This window comes from Sapajus apella, unplaced genomic scaffold, assembly GCF_009761245.1.
Source record: "Sapajus apella isolate SASKATOON/1434 unplaced genomic scaffold, GSC_monkey_1.0 scaffold23, whole genome shotgun sequence".
NCBI lineage: Eukaryota > Metazoa > Chordata > Mammalia > Primates > Cebidae > Sapajus > Sapajus apella.
The window spans coordinates 388,933-407,734 of record NW_022436963.1 but is presented as its reverse complement, the minus strand read 5'-3'; the positions used below and the strand labels follow the sequence as shown (position 1 = coordinate 407,734).

At 41.1% G+C, this 18,802-nt stretch overlaps 1 protein-coding gene across 2 annotated transcripts in view; it reads left to right on the top strand.

Annotated features, from left to right (window-relative positions):
• Positions 1-18,802, top strand: part of PRKAR2A (protein kinase cAMP-dependent type II regulatory subunit alpha) — a 95,096-nt gene that overhangs the window by 58,002 nt on the left and 18,292 nt on the right. For both annotated transcript variants that reach the window (XM_032289760.1, XM_032289759.1), the window contains exons 4-8: positions 1,564-1,647; positions 8,438-8,544; positions 13,169-13,322; positions 18,082-18,183; positions 18,357-18,431. In XM_032289760.1, coding sequence (XP_032145651.1) covers positions 1,564-1,647; positions 8,438-8,544; positions 13,169-13,322; positions 18,082-18,183; positions 18,357-18,431 — 522 coding nt within the window. The remainder of the gene's footprint in view (positions 1-1,563; positions 1,648-8,437; positions 8,545-13,168; positions 13,323-18,081; positions 18,184-18,356; positions 18,432-18,802) is intronic.

The following is an 18,802-nucleotide window of genomic DNA, read 5'->3' as shown; positions in this document are numbered from 1 at the left end:
AACTTTTGTAAAATTGACATAAATTACTTTTATGAGAGAATATATGAACTATCATTTTTAAAAGATTGATGTTATAGTCTGGGTGTAGTGGCTCATGCCTGTAATTCCAGCACTTTGGGAGGCCGAGGTGGGTAGATCACCTGAGGTCAGGAGTTCCAGACCAATCTGGCCAACATAGTGAAACCTCGTCTCTACTAAAAATAGAAAAATTAGCCGGGTGTGGTGGCGGGCACTGGTAATCCCAGCTAGTCGGAAAGCCAAGGCAGGAGAATCGCTTGAACCTGGGAGACAGAGGTTGTGGTGAGCTGAGATCTCACCACTGCACTCCAGCCTGGGCGACAGAGTGAAACTCTGTCTCAAAAAACAAAAAAACGATTGATGTTATAAAAAAAACTTTAGTGAGCCGGGCATGGTGGCTCACGCCTGGAATCCCAGCACTTTTGGAGGTGGAGACAGGTGGATTACAAGGTCAGGAGTTTGAGACCAGCCTGACCAACATGATGAAACCCCATCTCTACTAAAAACACAAAAATTAGCCTGGTGTGATGGTGTGTACCTATAATCCTACCTACTCAGGAGGCTAAGGCAGGGCAATCACTTGAACCTGGGAGGTGGAGGTTGCAGTGAGCCAAGATTGCACCACTGCACTCCAGCCTGGGCAACAGAGCAAAACTCTGTCCCAAAAAAAACAAAAACAAAAAAAACCTTTAACGATCTATCATTTTACCTTTAAGTCAAGTTACCCTTAAAATGAGTAACGTGTGAAAGATTTCTGAAGTATTCTAATAAATGCTACCATTTTTGTGAATGTAAAAATCATGTAAATTTTTAAATTCTAGTTATAAAATTCTTGATGACTATAAAACAGTTATTTCCTAATTTAATATCACAAATTTAAAATACTTAACACTTTTTTTTTGGTGACGGAGTCTCGCTCTGTTACCAGGCTGGAGTGCAGTGGTGCAATTTTGGCTTACTGCAACCTCCTACTCCCTGGTTCAAGCGATTCTCCTGCCTCAACCTCCCAAGTAGCTGGGATTGCAGGCAAGTGTCACCACGCCCAGATAATTTTTGTATTTTTAGTAGAGACAGGGTTTCACCATGTTGGCCAGAATAGTCTTGGTCTCCTGACCTTGTGATCTGCCCGCCTCAGCTTTCCAAAGTGCTGGAATTGCAGGTGTGAGCCACCAAGTCCAGCCAACACTTTTAACGTCTGTTATTTCTGATCAGATTAAATGATGTACCTTTTTTTTTGAGTAGATGCTCAATATTTGTTTAAACACAAATTTATAACCCTCTGCTTTATGGATGAAGATCCTGAGGCTCCCAAGGGACAGCTGACTTGCTGCCAGCCACTTAGGAGTTGGCTCCAGGGTCAGTGCTCTTCACCCCTATATTACGTTGTCCCTGCACCTTCAGCATACAGCTTGATATTTATGTAAAATTAAAATGACAGCATACTCTGTATTTTCCCCACTCTTTGTAGAAAGAAATATACCAGTCTTTAAGTGGTTATTTTAAAATGGAGTAAAATAATTTCCATGGTTTTATTTGGGTTGGCAGGTGATTCATCCTAAAACTGATGAACAGAGATGCAGACTTCAGGAAGCTTGCAAAGATATTCTCCTTTTCAAAAATCTTGATCAGGTAACATTGATTTCTAAAGTATTTTTATTATATGATCTTTTAGCTTTGCTCCTATTTGTCACTTAAACTTTAATTTTTAGCATTCTAGCCACAGCCATATTAAGCATAAAACCTTAGATTCATCTTACATGCAAATGTTTTCATTGCATTGACTACTTTAACCCAGACATGATTTTTCAGATGCCTTTTAGTGCAGTAGTCCCCCTTATTCTTGGTTTTGCTTTCCAGGGTTTCAGTTGCCCATAGTTAATGAAAGTCCAAAAATACTAAATGGAAAATTCCAGAAATAGCGGGGGTGGTGGCTCATGCCTGTAATCCCAGCACTCTGGGAGGCTGAGGTGGGTGGATCACCTGAGGTCAGAAGTTCCAGCCTGGCCAACATGGCGAAACCCTGTTGACCAGCCTGGCCAACGTGGCAAAACCCCGTCTCTACTAAAAATACAAAAATTAGCTGGGCATAGTTGCACACATCTGTAATCCTAGCTCCTCAGGAGGCTGAGGCAGGAGAATTGTTCCACTCCAGGGGGCAGAGGTTGCAGTGAGCCAAGATCGCACCACTGCATTCCAGCCTGGGTAACAGAGTGAGACTCCACCTTAAAATTTTCAAAAAGGAAATTCCAGAAATAATTCTTGTAAAGTTGTAAAGGGCATGCTGTTCTGAATCTTATGCTGTCCTGCTCTGCTACCACCCAGAGCGTAAATCATCACTTTGTCCCAGTGTATCCATGCCATATATGCCACCTGTCCATTAGTCATTTAGCCACCATCTAGCAGTACTCCTATTTAAGTAACCTTATTTTATTTATTGATGGCCCCAAAGCACAAGAGAAGCGATGCTGGTAATTCAGATATGCCAAATAGAAGCCATAAAATGCTTTCTTTAAGTGAAAAGATGAGAGAAATTTAAGGAAAGAAAGAAACAAATTGTATACTGAGATTGCAGAAATCTATGATAATGAATCTTCTGGCTGGGCGTGGTGGCTCACGCCTGTAACCCTAGCACTCTGAGAGGCTGAGGCGGGTGGACTCCCTGAGATCAGGAGTTCAAGACCAGCCTGGCCAACATGGTGAATTTCCATCTCTACTAAAAATACAAAAATTTAGCCAGGTGTGGTAGCATGCGCCTGTAATCCCAGCTACTCAGGAGGCTGAGGAAGGAGAATTGCTTGAATCCAGGAGGCAGAGGTTGCAGTGAGCTAAGATCATACCATTGCATTCCAGCCTAGGTGACAGAGTGAGACTCTGTCTCAAAAAAAAAAAGAAAAGAAAAAAGAATAAGAATCTTTTTATTTGTGAAACTGTGAAGGAGGAAAAAGAAATTTAGGCTAGTTTTGCTGTCTCACCTCAAACTGCACAAGTTACAGCCTCAGTGCGTGGTAAGTACTTGGTTAAGATGGAAAGGCATTACGTTTGTTGATGGAAGATATGAACAGAAATGCGTTCCAGTTGACAGCAATAGGGTTCAACACTATCTGTGGTTTCAGACATCTACATATCCCCTTGGAACATACTCCCCATGGATAAGGGGAGGACTCCTGTATTTTTCTGAGCCGCTTTGGCGCTTTCTCATTTGAAGACCATGAAGCTTGGTCATGTTGCAAGGAAATGCTCAGATTTGCATGACCCTGGCTTAGGGTCTGAATTTGTCCTACAAAGAGATTGATTTTTCTGAAGATGCTGGTATGTAGTTCCCTTCATTAATAATAGTTACCGCACTGGCTTACCACAGTGTGTGATAAGTGCTTCTTGAGAATGGTGTGTTTCTGCAGTGCTTAGCATAGGATCTATGACCTGGGCCTGTCCTCCCTATCTTGGTGGTAGAAATAAAGAACCAGGGCTACATCCTGATAGCTGTCCTAGTACATTTGGGCTACTATAACAAAATACTGTAACCTGGGTGGCTTATAAACAGTGGAAATTTCTCACAGTTCTGGAGTCTGGGAAATCAAGCTCAAGGTGCCATCAGATTTGGTGTCTGATCAAGAGCCTACTTCTTGTTTCAGAAATAGCCATCTCTGTGTTCTCACATGGTAGAAGGAGGGAGAGAGCTCTCAGGGTCTCTTTTATAGGGGCACTAGTCCCATTCATGACCTAATCACTGACAAAGGCCTTACCATCTAATACCATCACATTGGGTGTCAGGTTTTAACATGGAATTTTGGGGTGACATAAATATTTAGTTCATAGTAATAGAGAATCTTCAGATTTCCTGTTTCTTTTCTACTTTGTTTCTTCTCTATTCATCTTTACTTTGAAGGCCACACTGGAGGCCAGGCACAGTGGCTCACGCCTGTAATCCCAGCACTTCGGGAAGCTGAGGCAGACAGATCACTTGAGATCAGGAGTTCAGGACCAGTCTGGTCAACATGGTGAAACTCCATCTCTACTAAAAATACAAAAATTAGGCAGGTGTAGTGGCATGTGCCTGTAGTTCCAGCTACTTGGGAGGCTGAGGTAGAAGAATCGTTTGAACTGGGGAGGTAGAGGTTGCAATGAGGTGAGGTTGCACCACTGCACTCCAGCCTTGGTGACAGAGTGAGATTCTATCTCAAAAAAGTTAAAAATTAAAAATTAAAAAAATTTAAAACCACATGAATGGCTGAGTTGCTAGGCCTATTGAGGAGTCCCAGAATGTGCAGAGACAGGAAAGCTGGGATTACATTTCCTCTATTACCAAGCTCCTACAAAAAAGGCTTCTGAAGACATTTCCACAGCCCTCCCTGGGAATCTGGCTGGTCAGATATGAGCTTAAATGCATCAGTCAAAGGAGTTAATAAAACCTCTTGTAAATTTTATACCATTATAGTTGTTGTAAGGGAAGCTTCTATGTCAATCTAATAGTCAGTTTTCTTAGTGTTGGAGAATACCATTTTAGTGTTGAAAAGTTGTAACTTGGCTGGGCACGGTGTGGTTCATGCCTGTAATCCCAGCACTTTGGGAGGCTGAGGAGGGTGAATCATCTGAGGTCAGGAGTTCGAGACCAGCCTCGCCAACATGGTGAAACTCCGTCTCTACTAAAAATACAACAATTAGCTGGGCATGGTGGCAGGTGCCTGTAATCCCAGCTACTTAAGAGTCTGAGGCAGGAGAATCGCTTGAACCTGGGAGGCAGAGTTTTCAATGAACTGAGAGTGCTATTGCACACCAGCCTGGGCAACAAGAGTGAAATTCCGTCTTAAAAAAAAAAAAAATTACTTCTCTCAATAATGTCTTTTTTCTGGTAGAGGATCCAGTCCAGAATCTCATGTTACATTTAGTTGTTATTTCTTCTTAATCACCTCCAATCTGTGGCAGTTTTCAGTCTTTCCTTGTCTTTCATAATCTTGACACTTTGAAGAGTAATTCTATAGAATGTCTCTCCATTTGAGTTTGATGTTTCCTCATGATTTTGGAATATGGTTATATTTTTGGCCAGACTACCACAGAAATTATTTTGTGTCTGTCTGAAAGCATCATATCAAGGGCCTCATGATATAAATATGTCTTATTGCCAGCAATGTTGGTTCATTCCTTTTTATTGCTGAGTAGTATTTCGTTGTTCAAAAATACCAATTTATCCATTCTTCCGTTAATGAATACTTAGTCTATTTCTCGTTTTTAGCTATTATGAATAACACTGTCAACATTTTGTATAAATCTTTTTGTGAACCTTTCCCCCAAGTTATCTTGAGTAAAATACCTGAGAGGAAAATTGCTGAGTCATAAGATAGGTATATGTTTGACTTTGTAAACAAATCTGCCAGATCAGCTGGGTGCAATGGCTCATGCCTGTAAATCCCAGCACTTTGGGAAAACAAGGCGAGTGGATCACCTGAGGTCAGGAGTTCAAGATCAGCCTGGCCAACATAGTGAAGCCTCCCTCTCTACTAAAAATATAAAAATTAGCTGTGCATGGTGGCACACACCTGTGATCCCAGCTATTCAGGAGGCTGAAGCAGGAGAATCACTTGAACTCAGTAGGTGGAAGTTGCATTGGATCGAGATCATACCATTGTACTCCAGCCTGGGTGAGAGAGTGAGACTCTGTCTCAAAAAAAAAAAAAAAAAAAAGTCTGCCAGATATTTTTCAAAGTAGTTTTACCACTTTGCATTCCTGTCAACAACATATGAGATTTCATGTTGCTCCACATCCTTGCTAACATTTTATATCGTCAGTATTTTTAGTTTTAGCCATTCTGATTAGTGTATTTGTTTCAAATTTAAAATTTATTTTCCAAATTTCTATTTTTAAATTTCAAATTTACAGAAAATTCACAAGAATAATACCATGAATACCCAGACACCCTTTACCTAGACTCTCCAGTTGTGAACATTTTAGCATTTTACCACATTTGCTTTTTCTCTTGTGTGTAAGTTTATGTAAAGAGAGAAAGAAATGGGGAGTAGGTATAAAGTGTTTTTCTTTTGTTTTGAATCATTTATGACATCATGACTCTTCACTACTAAATATTTAGGATGTGTTTTCCAGGAACAAGAATATTTTTCGGTCTGGCGCAGTGGCTCACACCTGTAATCCCAGCACTTTGGGAGGCCGAGGCAGGCAGATTACTTGAGGTCAGGAGTTTGTGACCAGCTTGGCCATCATGGCGAAACCCTATCTCTACTAAAAATATGGAAATTAGCTGGACGTGGTGGCACACACCTGAAGTCCCAGCTACTTGGGAGGCTGAAGCAGGAGAATCACTTGAACCTGGGAGGTGGAGGTTGCAGTGGACCAAGATCGCGCCACTGCACTTCAGCCTGGGCGACAAAGTGAGATTCTGTCTCAAAAAAAAATTTATAAAGAATATTTTCCTATGTTAATACGATGTCATTTAATAAATCCAAGAAATTTAACATTGGTAAAATATAAAATCAACTAACAACAGTCCATACTCAGATTTCCTCAGTTTTCCCAGTAAAGTTCTGTATAGCTTTTGGTTTTGTTTTTAAATCCTAAATCACATACAGTACGTCCTCACCTAACATCCTGAATCACATACAATAAGTACTCACTTTAACGTGGTTGGTAGTCTTGGAAACTGCAACTTTAAGCAAAGCAACCTATAATGAAACCTTTTTTCCCCTCATCATTGTTATAACATAACTGTTATATTTGAGGACATTGTTTTGCTTAAATTCACATTTTTCAAGAACCTGTCAACCACAAGTGAGGACTTACTGTATTTCATTTGGTTGTCATGTTGTTATTTTAGTCTCCTCTAACCTAGAAATGCTCCCCTTCCACCTATCTGATTGTATATCTCTTTACACATGTGTTTGAAGAGTCCAGACTGGAAGAAGAAAAGTTACTCAAAACAAGAGGCTTCCAGCAGGCAACCCACAGGCTAGGTACAGATGTCTGTGTTTGGTCCGTATTGTACATGAAAATTTAAATTTATCGCCAGAATGTAAATAGATTTCTGGCAACACTGGGCTCACATTCCAGTGAAAGTGGGTAGTATGTCAGTTGTAAGCCATCCTTTTTAGTGTTTGTCAGCTTATACAGTATTCAACGCACATGGAACTAAATATACTTTTTGGTGATACTCAATCATCTTGGTAGCACAGTCACTCTGATAGAACATAAAATCACGTGGAATTATGCAGTCATAAAATTATTCTCTTTCCAGGTGTTCAGTCTACATTCCTTCAAAGAGAAAATCTTTTTTAAATTGAATCTGGTATTCTTTAGTGAACCCCTAATAATCACTTATCTCCCTGTCTGACAGGGATGCTGGCCCCAGGCTGAGACCATTGTTTTGTTAGAATTTAATAATATTGTTTTCTTTTCATTATACTTATCCATATAGTTGATGTCTGGTTATGGCAGGCAATATTAGTAAGTAATTGTGTGTGTTTTATGTAAATGAAGCAATATTAGCTGTCTTATAATAGATCTCATTTGTTGAGTATCTGTTGTTTCATAAATACTTTCCTTAGGTTTTTCTCTTTGGGTCATAAAAATTGATGAGGTAGAATCTTTGTTATACCCTTTTTATATATGAAGAAACTGAAGTTTGCTGGGCATGGTAGCTCACGCCTATAATCCCAGCACTTTGGGAGGCCAAGGCGGGTGGATCACCTGAGTTCAGGAGATTGAGACCAGCCTGGCCAACATGGCGAAACCCTGTCTCCTCTACTAAAAATACAAAAATTAGCCAAGTGTCGTGGCGCATGCCTGTAGTCCCAGCTATTTGAGAGGCTGAGGCAGGAGAATCGCATGAACCCAGGAGGTAGAGGTTGCAGTGAGCTGAGATTGCACCACTGAACTCCAGACTAGGCAACAGAGTGAGACTCTGTCTCCAGGAAAAAAGAAGAAAAAGATACTGAAGCTCAACGAGGTTAAGTGACATGTTTGGCTAGTCAAAGGCAGTTGTGCTGTTCCAAAAGATAACCTCTAAGGCCATAACAGCCCTTTAGATCTGATGATCCTGTTAAGGTCAACACCTGTAGGAAGGTGTGGCAGCATAGGCTTTACACATGGCATAATGCAGCCATCAGGCAGGTGACAGTCATGTGGATGTGGCTGGGAAAACATGGACCATGATTTAGATAATATTTCTGCGTAAATTGTGGAAAGCTTATTCAAAACAATACTGCCTCAGAAAACTTGCCAGTTTTCTCTCTGCTGAAGTACATGGAGGTAAAAAGCTGAATGGTCCCAAGAAAGCATTTGTTTTAGACAGCCTTTAGGTTTCTGCTTGAATGTGGGGACTTCTGTTATATAGTCACAAATTGAGATAATTATGGTCACTGCTTTTTTTCAGCAAATGTAAAAACTATTTTTTCTTCTGTGCATACCCTGCAGGAACAGCTTTCTCAAGTTCTTGATGCCATGTTTGAAAGGATAGTCAAAGCTGATGAGCATGTCATCGACCAAGGAGATGATGGAGACAACTTTTATGTCATAGAACGGTAGGAGATGGAGCTTTACAGTTGTGTGGCCACACTTAATTGGATTCGTGATTCAGGGCAGATGCTTTATCCTATTCTGTATTCAGCCCAGAGAGGCTTAGGGCCAGGTGAACAATCTTCCCAAAGCCTGTGAGAGTCCACAGCTTGACCCTCTCTACCAATGCTGTCCTGAGTCCTCAGCACAACTCTTATTTGAAGAGCCATCATCTAGAGTAGAAAGTTCCTTTAGGCCAGGTGTGGTGGCTCACACCTGTAATCTCAACACTTGTGGATCACCTGAGATCAGGAGTTTGTGACCAGCCTGGCCAATATGGTGAAACCCTGTATCTACTAAAAATACAAAAATTAGCTGGGCGTGGTAGCACACACCTGTAATCCCAGCTACTTGGGAGACTTGAAAAAAAAATTATCATAAATACAGGTTTCCCAGGTTAGTGTTCTACTACCTTTGCTTTATTAAGTTATTGTCAAGGCTGGATACAGTGAGCCAAGATCACACCTTTGCACTCCAGCCTGGGCAACAAGAGCGAAACTCTGTCTCTAAAAAAAAAAAAAGCAAAAACAAAACATTTTTTTAAAAATTAGATGGGTGTCAGGCGCAGTGGCCCATGTGTGTAATCCCAGCACTTTGGGAGGCCGAGGCAGGCGGATCATGAGGTTATGAGTTCGAGACCAGCCTGACCAACACGGTGAAACCCCAAGTCTATAAAAAATATAAATAAATAAATAAATAAATAAATAAATAAATAAAATGTTGTAGTATTTTTTTTTTCAAAAAGGTAGGGGGAATGGAGGGGAGAGAAAAAGAAATTAGCTGGGCATGGTGGTGCATGCCTGTAGTTCCAGCTAATTGGAAGGCTGAGGTGGGAGGATCACTTGAACCCAAGAGGTTGAGTCTGCAGTGGGCAGTGATTGTAACACTGCACTCTAGCCTGGGGGACAAAGTGAGACCCTGTCTCAGAATAAAAGAAAAAAGAATGTGGTGATTAACAAATAGGAAAGGACTGACCACAGTGGCTCACATCTGTAATCCCAGCACTTTGGGAGGCCAAGGCAGGCGGATCACAAGGTCAGGAGTTCGAGCCCAGCCTGTCCAATATAGTGAAACCCCATCTCTACTAAAAAATATAAGAATTAGCTGGGTGTGGTGGCTTGCACCTGTAGTCCCAGCTCCTTGAGAGGCTGAGGCAGGAGAATTGCTTGAACCTGGGAGGTGGAGGTTGCAGTGAGCTGAGATCAAGCCACTGCCCTCCAGCCTGGGTGACAGAGTAAGACTCTGTCTCAAAAAAAAAAAAGAAAAGAAAGATTATCATTCAAATAAAAAGGTACAGTTCTGGCCTCAAAAAGTTCAGTGGTCAAGTTGGAGAGATGGACCTTTAAATAGATAATGATTACATAATGTGGTGGTAACAACAATGATAAAAATATGCCTCATTACTTAGAGGAGGACCTGAATGAGAAGTCTGGATAGTTCCTCTGCAATGTTGCTGCCTGAAATGAGTTCTTGTCACTCCCAAAGTTAAATGCTAGTGTCTCCTGGAGGAAACACTAGAAGCACTGAATTCCATGTTTCCTATTAATGACCTTATTAATTTTGCCTTGTCTATAAAGGCCTACTACAGGTCAGCTTTCCTACTGAGTGGTAAGCTCCCTGAGAGCAAGGTTAGTGGCACATTCTCTGCTTTTCTTTTAATACGTGATGTGTAGTGATTTTTTAGACAGATGGAAGTTCTTTGTAGGAAATTTAGAATATAAAAATATAAGAACAGGATAAAATTAATTTAGGCATAATCTAATTACCAGTCCATATTTCTGTGCTTTACTGTTGAGATTGGACACCTCACCCAAAATGTGGTTGAGATATCAAGACTGATGACCTTATATATACACTAAAAGGGTATGAAAAGGTTTATTACTTACATGTTGAACCTTTTTAGAGAGAGCAGGGGAGGCTCCCAGACAGATCCAAAATGACTTTAGATAAAAGGCAAGGTATGATTGGCCTGGGATTTTATGATGGTTAGAAGGTAGGGTTAGGTGAGGGTACTCTTACACATGGGCTGGCATTTGTGTTGGTTGAACTCCCCATCAGCACCAAAGGAGGGAGCGCCCAGGCTTTCTTACAGCTTGCCCAGATATAGGACAGAGGAGAAAGAGTTTGAAAGCTATCAATGATCAAACATCAAAAATGGAGTCAACTAATGGAGTTATCTTTACATAATTTTTTTTTACATTAAATCATACATTGTGTGATTTAATTTTTTAAGTCTATTTTAAGCATGTTATGGAGTTACAGTAGTATTTTGTCCTTATTATCAATATTATTATTATTTTTTTTTTTTGAGACAGAGTCTCACTCTGCTACCCAGGCTAGAGTACAGTGCTCAAGCTTGGCTCACTGCAACTTCCGCCTCCCAGGTTCAAGTGATTCTCCTGTCTTAGCCTCTCAAGTAGCTGGGATTACAGGCAGGTGCCACCACGCCCAGCTAATCTTTGTGTTTTTAGTAGAAACAGGGTTTCACCATGTTCTCCAGGTTGGTCTTGAACTCCTCATCTCAGGTTACCTGCCCGCTTTAGCCTCCCAAAGTGCTGGGATTACTACAGCCGTGAGCCACTGTACCCAGCCATATTCTGTCATTACTTTTAGTGACTCCATAATATGGATGGAAACAAGTATTTGACCCATCTCCTATTATTAGCGGATTAAATTACTTATAGTTTTTACTATTATAAATATTACCTGGTGAAATCCCTGCAATTAAATCTTTCGTAGTGTCTTTGATTATCTCTTTTGGGATGACTAGAAATGGAATTGCTGTATCAAAGGGTCTTTTTAAGATGTTTGCTATATGTTTAATTATCTTTCAGAAACTTTGAAAAGTTTATGTTTCCTTCAGTGGTATGTTGAGAGTCCCTATTTCTGCAAATGCTTGTCAGTTCTGAATTTTTTTTTTTTAGCAATTATTGCCAGTTAATAGTTAAATAATTGTATCATTTGCTTTCTTTATTTTAATCAGTTGTATCCTAATTTTGTACAGACTATGAAAGAAAACCCATGTACTTGTTTCAATACCTACAGCAAAATATTTGACAAAACTCAACATCTTTTTGTGATGAAAATGCTCAGCAAATTAGCAACAAAAATAACTTTCCCCAACCAGACTAAAGGCATTTTTTAAAAACCTACAGCATGGTGAAAGATTGTTTTTCCTTACAACTCAGAATAAGGCAAGGATGTTTGCTTTCACCACTTTCACTTAATATTGTACTGAAGGTTATAGTCAATTCAGTAAGGAAGAGAGGGAGGGAGGGAGGCAAGGAATAAAGGAAGGAAGAAAGAAAATGTGGCATAGATCCACGATGAAGTACTATTTGACCATAAAAAAGAAGGAAGTCATGTCATTTGTAGCAACATGGAGGTTGCTACATTAAGTTAAATAAGCTAGGCACAGGAAGACAAATACCACATGTTCTCACTCACATGTGAGTGCTAAAACACTGATATGATAGACCTAGAGAATAGTGATTTTATACCAGAAATTGAGAAGGGTGGTGAGTAGATGAAGAGAAGCTGGCTAATGGCTACAAACACATAGTTAGAAGAAATATGTTTTAATGTGTCTTTCTTATCTTTAATTTTCCTTTTTGTGGAGACAAGTCTCCATATGTTGGCCAGGTGTATCTCAAACTCCTGGGCTTAAGCAATTCTCCCAGTTCAGCTTCCTAAAGTGCTGAGATTACAGGTGTGAGCCACTTCACCTGGAAAGTTCTAATGTTTTATAGCATGATAAGGTGACTATACTTGGTGGCAATATTTTGCATATTTCAAAGTAACTATTAATAGAAGAGAGGACCTGAAATGATAGCGACACATAGAAATGACATATATCCAAGGTGATGGATACCCCAAATACCCTGGCTTAATCATTACCCATTCTGTGCATGGAACAGACACTCACATGTACTCCATAAATATGTAAAATATATGTATTAAAAAAATTTAGGCTGGGCATGGTGGCTTATGCCTTTAATCCCAGTACTTTGAGAGGCTGAGAGAGGAGGATTGCTTGAGCCCAGGAGTTCCAGACCAGTTTGGGCAACATAGTGAGACCATCCCCATCTCTACAAAAATAAAAATAAAGTTAGATGTGGTGGCACACCTCTGTGGTCATAACTACTCAGGATGCCCAGGTGAGAGGATTGCTTGGGGCCAGGAGGTGGAGGCTACAGTGAGCCATGATCGTGCCACTGCACTCCAGCCTAGGTGTCAGAACAAGACCCTGTCTCAAAAAAAAAAAATTTTTTTTTAAGTTAAAGATGGGGGGAAAAAAGAAAGGGGCATATAGATTGGAAAGGAAGCATTAAAGCTGTCTTTGTTTCAGGTGACATGATCTCTATGTAGAATATTCCAAGAATGCCACAAAAAAAGGCTACTAGAATTAATAAGTGAGTTTAGCAAGGTTATAGGACACAAGTCAAAATACAAAAATATGTTATATTTCTATATACTAGCAAAGTTCCATTGGAAATCTCTTAAAACAACATTTTCTATTATATGTACCTGCCAGTTTTTACATTTATTATCAGAAGTAACTAATGAAATAATTTTTTGTCATTCTTCTAGGGGAACTTATGACATTTTAGTAACAAAAGATAATCAAACCCGCTCTGTTGGTCAGTATGACAACCATGGCAGTTTTGGAGAACTAGCTCTGATGTACAACACCCCGAGAGCTGCTACCATTGTTGCTACCTCAGAAGGCTCCCTTTGGGGACTGGTAAGTGAGAGACATTTTTCCCCTTGTAAGGCACAGTATTAATTGCCCTTCTGGGTCTCTGTCCTTGGGCTCTTGATTTACACACTATATTTTATAGCCAGTTATCTGAAAGATATTGTGGAAGATCTTGTACAAATTCATTTTTCCATTTCTCTAAAAGGATTTGTCAACAAATCATTACTCCAAGTTATGGGGACAAGACTGGGTCTTATGACCTTATAGTAGTATACAGCTCATATTATTTTTTGTTTGTTTTTGATTTTATCAGACAAGTGGAGAGAGGGAATAACTCTTAATACAAGACACAGCCTAGAAAAAGCAAGTGTCACTAAAAGCTCTGCCAAAAGCGTTTTCCATTTCTAGGTATCCCAGGACCATCTGTGCTGTATGTTCAGCCATCCACTTGCTCATTGGTCCAAGCCAATATCCAATAGACTTAGATCACTAGAAAGGCTGATGGCCATATTCTGGAAAGAGAACTTGCCCAGAATGTCTTAGGCATAATACTACTGTGATCCCTATCTTCTATTATACATGATCCACCTTGTTTCCTTCAGCACCAAGTTATATATTCAAAATATAGAACTCTTTTCCTTCTTAAACAAAATAATCATCCTCTTATACAGATTCCAAATTTCACTTTTAAAATGTTGACATCTATGGCTGGATGTGGTGGCTCATGCCTGTATTCCTAGCACTATGGGAGGCCAAGGCGAGTGGATCACTTTATGCCAGGAGTTCAGGCAAGCTGGTCAACATAATGAAACCCCATCTCTACTAAAAATAAAAAAAATTTGCGGGACATAGTGGCGCAGACCTTTAATCCCAGCTCCTTGGGAGGCTGAGGCACTAGAATCACTTCAACCTAGAAGGTGGAGGTTGCAGTGGTCGTGCCACTACCCTCCAGTCTGGGCTATAGAGCAAGGCTCTGCCTCAAAAAACAACAAAATAGGCTGGGTGCAGTGTCTCACACCTGTAATCCCAGCACTTCGGGAGGCTGAGGTAGGTAGATCACTTGAGGTCAGCAGTTTAAGACCAGCCTGACCAACACAGTGAAATCCCATCTCTACTAAAATACAAAAATTAGCCAGGTGTGGTGGTGCACGCCTGTAATCTCAGCTACTCAAGAGGCTGAGACAGCAGAATCACTTGCACCTGGGAGGCGAAAATTGCAGTGAGCCAAGATTGCACCACTGCACTCCAGCCTGTGTGACAGAGTGAGACTCCATCTCAAAAATATGTAAAATAAAATAATAAGCCGTGGTGCCAACTACTGGTTCAGACCAAGATGGAGTAGCCCTATTCCATGCTCTTCTCATTTATAACTTGAAAAAAGCAGCACACACATGGCCAGGCACAGTGGCTCACGCCTGTAATCCCAGCAGTTTGGGAGGCCTAGGCAGGTGGATCACCTGAAGCCAGGAGTTGGAGACCAGCCTGACCAACATGGTGAAACCCCATCTCTACTAAAAATACAAAAATTAACCAGGCATGGTGGCAGGCATCTGTAATCCCAGCTACTCGGGAGGCTGAGGCAGGAGAATCACTTGAGCCCAGGAGGCAGAGGTGGTAATGAGCCAAGATCGCACCACTGCACTCCAGTCTGGGGAATAGCAAGACTCTGTCTCAAAATTTAAAAAAAGGTAGAAAGAAGAAGGCAGACTATCTAGGGATATTGGCGCTTGAGGGAAGACATGACAGTGAGTTTCCAGGTTCCCATATATCCCAGATGTGGTGCTGGAAAACCCTGAAATCGAGATCTGCCAATAGGTACATTCAACAAGAGTGAAACTCCGTCTCAATCAAAAGAATGAATGACTAGACAGAAAATCAGCTAGTGTCAGCTAGGATATAGAAGAACTTAACGCCATTAATAAACGAAAACTATCTGAAATTTATAGAATACTGCACACAGCAACAACAGAATGAACATTTTTTTCAAGCCTATAGAACATTCACCCAAATAAGCCATATCCTGGAATATGAAATAAAACTTTCAAAAATGTAAAAGAATTGAAATCAGGCCAACCACAGTGATTCAAGCCTGTTATCCAACCACCTTGGGAGGTTGAGGTGAGAGGATTGAGTCCAGGAATTTGAGACTATCCTGGGCAGCGTAGTGAGACCACATCTCTATTTGAAATTTTAAGAAATAATGAAAAAAAATTGTTTTGAGACGGAGTCTTGCTCTGTCGCCAGGCTGGAGTGCAGTGGCACAATCTCAGCTCACTTTATTCTCCGCCTCCTGGGTTCAAGTGATTCTTCTGCCTCAGCCTCCTGAGTAGCTGGGACCCCAGGTGTGTGCCACCATGCCTGGCTAATTTTTGTATTTTTAGTAGAGACGGGGTTTCACCATGTTGGCCAGGAAGGTCTTGATCTCTTGACCTCGTGATCCACCCACCTCGGCCTCCCAAAATGCTGGGATTACAGGCATGAGCCATTGCGCCCAGCCAAAATAATGAAAATTTTAAAAAAAGAATTGAAATCAGATGTGTTCTCTAACTACAATTGAAAGAAAGAAACTAAAAATGAATAACAAAGATCTCCAGACACTTAGAAATTAAGTACATTCTTTTTGGCACTGAGCACAGCTAACTGCAGCCTTGACCTCCTAAGCTCAAGCAGTCCTCCCACGTCAGCCTCCCAGGTAGCTGGGACTACAGGTGTACACCACCACAACTGACTTTTTTTTTTTTTTTTTTTTTTTTTTTGTAGAGACAGAGTCTTACTATATTGCCCAGGCTGGTCTTGAACTTCTGAGCTCAAGCAGTGCTCCTAACTTGGCCTCCCAAAGTGCTGGGATTACTGGTATAAGCCACTGTGCCCAGCCAAATAACACATTGTTTTTTTGGAGATGATCTCGGCTCACTGCAACCTCTGCCTCCTGAGTTCAAGTGATTCTCCTGCCTCAGACTCCTGAATAGCTGGGATTACAAACCTATGCCACCACGCCCAGACAATTTTTATAGTTTTAGTGGAGACAGAGTTTCACCATGTTGGCCAGGCTGGTCTTGAACTCCTGACCTCACGTGATCTGCCTGCCTCTGCCTCCCAAAGTGCTGGGATTATAGGCAAGAGCCACTGCACCCAGCCCAAATAACACATTCTTGGATAATCTCAAAGATAAAGAGAAAGTCTTAATGGAAATTGAAAAATACATATTGAGGTATAAAACCACCTGCTTTTGTGGCTGGGGTATGAGGATTAAATAGATGGGTATAAGAGAAGTGACTCCCTTAGTGCCTGGTACAAGGTGGTCACAGAATGGCGGCACAAGCTCCCCAGGGCCATGGTGCTACTCATCACCCCTCTTTTCCTGAGACTTCTTTTCCTAAGACCCCTGTTCTTTCTACTTCCTTGCCTTTGGCAGTCTTTTCCTTACCTTCTTAAGTGAGGTCAGTGACCTATCAAGATGTCCTTTTGGCCTCTACTTTTCTCCTGTTTGTTTACTTGCTTTGCAAGCCCAGCCTCTTCCAAAGCTTCATTACCACCTCCAGGAAAGTAACTCAGAAGCTCCTCTCTAGCCTGAGAGGAGCTTCTTACTTGGGCTTCCAAAGGCCTTGGAAATGCCTTCTGAGGCCAAAGTAGGGAGGACTTGGTGTTGTCACTGAGTTTCTCAAATTGGATCCCACATTTCTGCTTTTATAGTGGGCAGCTGCCATTATGGTCCCTATACTTAGTCTCTGCTTCTGCTCACTCTTGCTGTATTAAAAGTCAATAGAAGCTTTCCTGGGAACTTCCTGCAGTCACAAGAGAGAGTAGCACTCTTTCTCTTTTGAACTTCAGGGGTAAGTTCTTGCCTCTGAGTGCTTGCCTTTGAGCACTTACTGCCTATGGGAATTTCTTCTTCACTGCTTGATTGGATGCTCCTCAGAGGCTGTGTGGATGTCTGGTGCTTTTCTTTAATATTCTCCACAGCCATAGGAACTGGCCTTGTACCACATGAAAAGAGAGTTCTGGGAAGTGTTAAAAGCATGCATAGAAAGGGTTAGAACCAGCTGGGTGTAGTGACTCATACCTGTAATCCCAGCACTTTGGGAGGCCAAGGCGGGCAGATCACGAGGTCAAGAGATTGAGACCATCCTGGCCAACATGGTAAAACCCTATCTCTACTAAAAATACAAAAAAAATTAGCTGGGCATGGTGGTGTGTGCCTATAGTCCCAGCTACCCGGGAGGCTGAGGCAGAATTGCTTGAACCCGGGAGGCAGAGGTTGCAGTGAGCTGAGATCCCACCACTGCACTCCAGCCTGGCAACAGAGCGAGACTCTGTCTCAAAAAATAATAATAATTAATTAATTAATTCTGGATTTTAAGGATTAAATAATTGTTTTATTCTCTCTTTTGGTGAGGTGTCTTTTTTTTTTTTTTTTTTTTTTTTTTTGAGATGGGGTCTCACTCCGTCACCCAGGCTGGAGTCCAGTAGCATGATCTTAGCTCACTAGAGGTGTCTTTTTTGACATTGAACAGTGACAGTGAGCTCACAAAATGTTTAGGTGTTTTCTGTTTTGTGTTTTATTTATGACCCATAGGTGGCACCTGTTGAGTGCTAGACAGCAAGTATCCGCATGTGGGCATCTGGCGGGCTGAGGCTATAAGGTCTTTTTCTTCCAGTGATGACTCAAGATTGAAGTATCATTAAACACTTAATTAACACAGTAGCTTACATATTCCTCTAATATTTGCTTGGGCTAGTTAATTAAGCCATAGATGTTCCCGTATACAGGCATTTACTAGAATTTTCATATTCTTTCTTGTAGGACCGGGTGACTTTTAGAAGAATCATAGTGAAAAATAATGCAAAGAAGAGGAAGATGTTTGAATCATTTATTGAGTCTGTGCCCCTCCTTAAATCATTGGAGGTAAAGTGGCTTGAATAAGAATCTGTTCATGGGGATTAGAAAAAGCTTTTAAAACTATTCTGTTGTTAGGTTTTCAAATCATATTATTCTAACCCGATTTCTGTGTTGCATAGCTATTGTGACTTTCACTTAAGGTCTTTTCCTTTTATTTGTGAATTTGTCTGTTGTTTCAGTTGTCAGAACGAATGAAGATTGTGGATGTAATAGGAGAGAAGATCTATAAGGATGGAGAACGCATAATCACTCAGGTGAGTGAGGGCTTTACACAGCTCCTTTCCTGGAAGTCACCCCTAAAGAACTAGTACATCATTTATCTCAAAGACTTCTTGTGGATGCAGTGGCTCATGTCTTAATCCCAACAGTTTGGGAGGCTGAGGCAGAAGTTCAAGACCAGCCTGGCCAACATGGTGAAACTCTGTCTCTACTAAAAATACAAAAATTAGCCAGGTGTGGTGGTGCATGCCTGTAATCCTAGCTACTCGGGAGGCTGAGGCAGGAGAATCACTTGAACCCAGGAGGTGGAGGTTGCAGTGAGCTGAGGTCGTACCACTACACTCCAGCCTAGGTGACAGAGTGAGACTCCATCTCAAAAGAACAAAACAAAACAAGAAAAACTTCC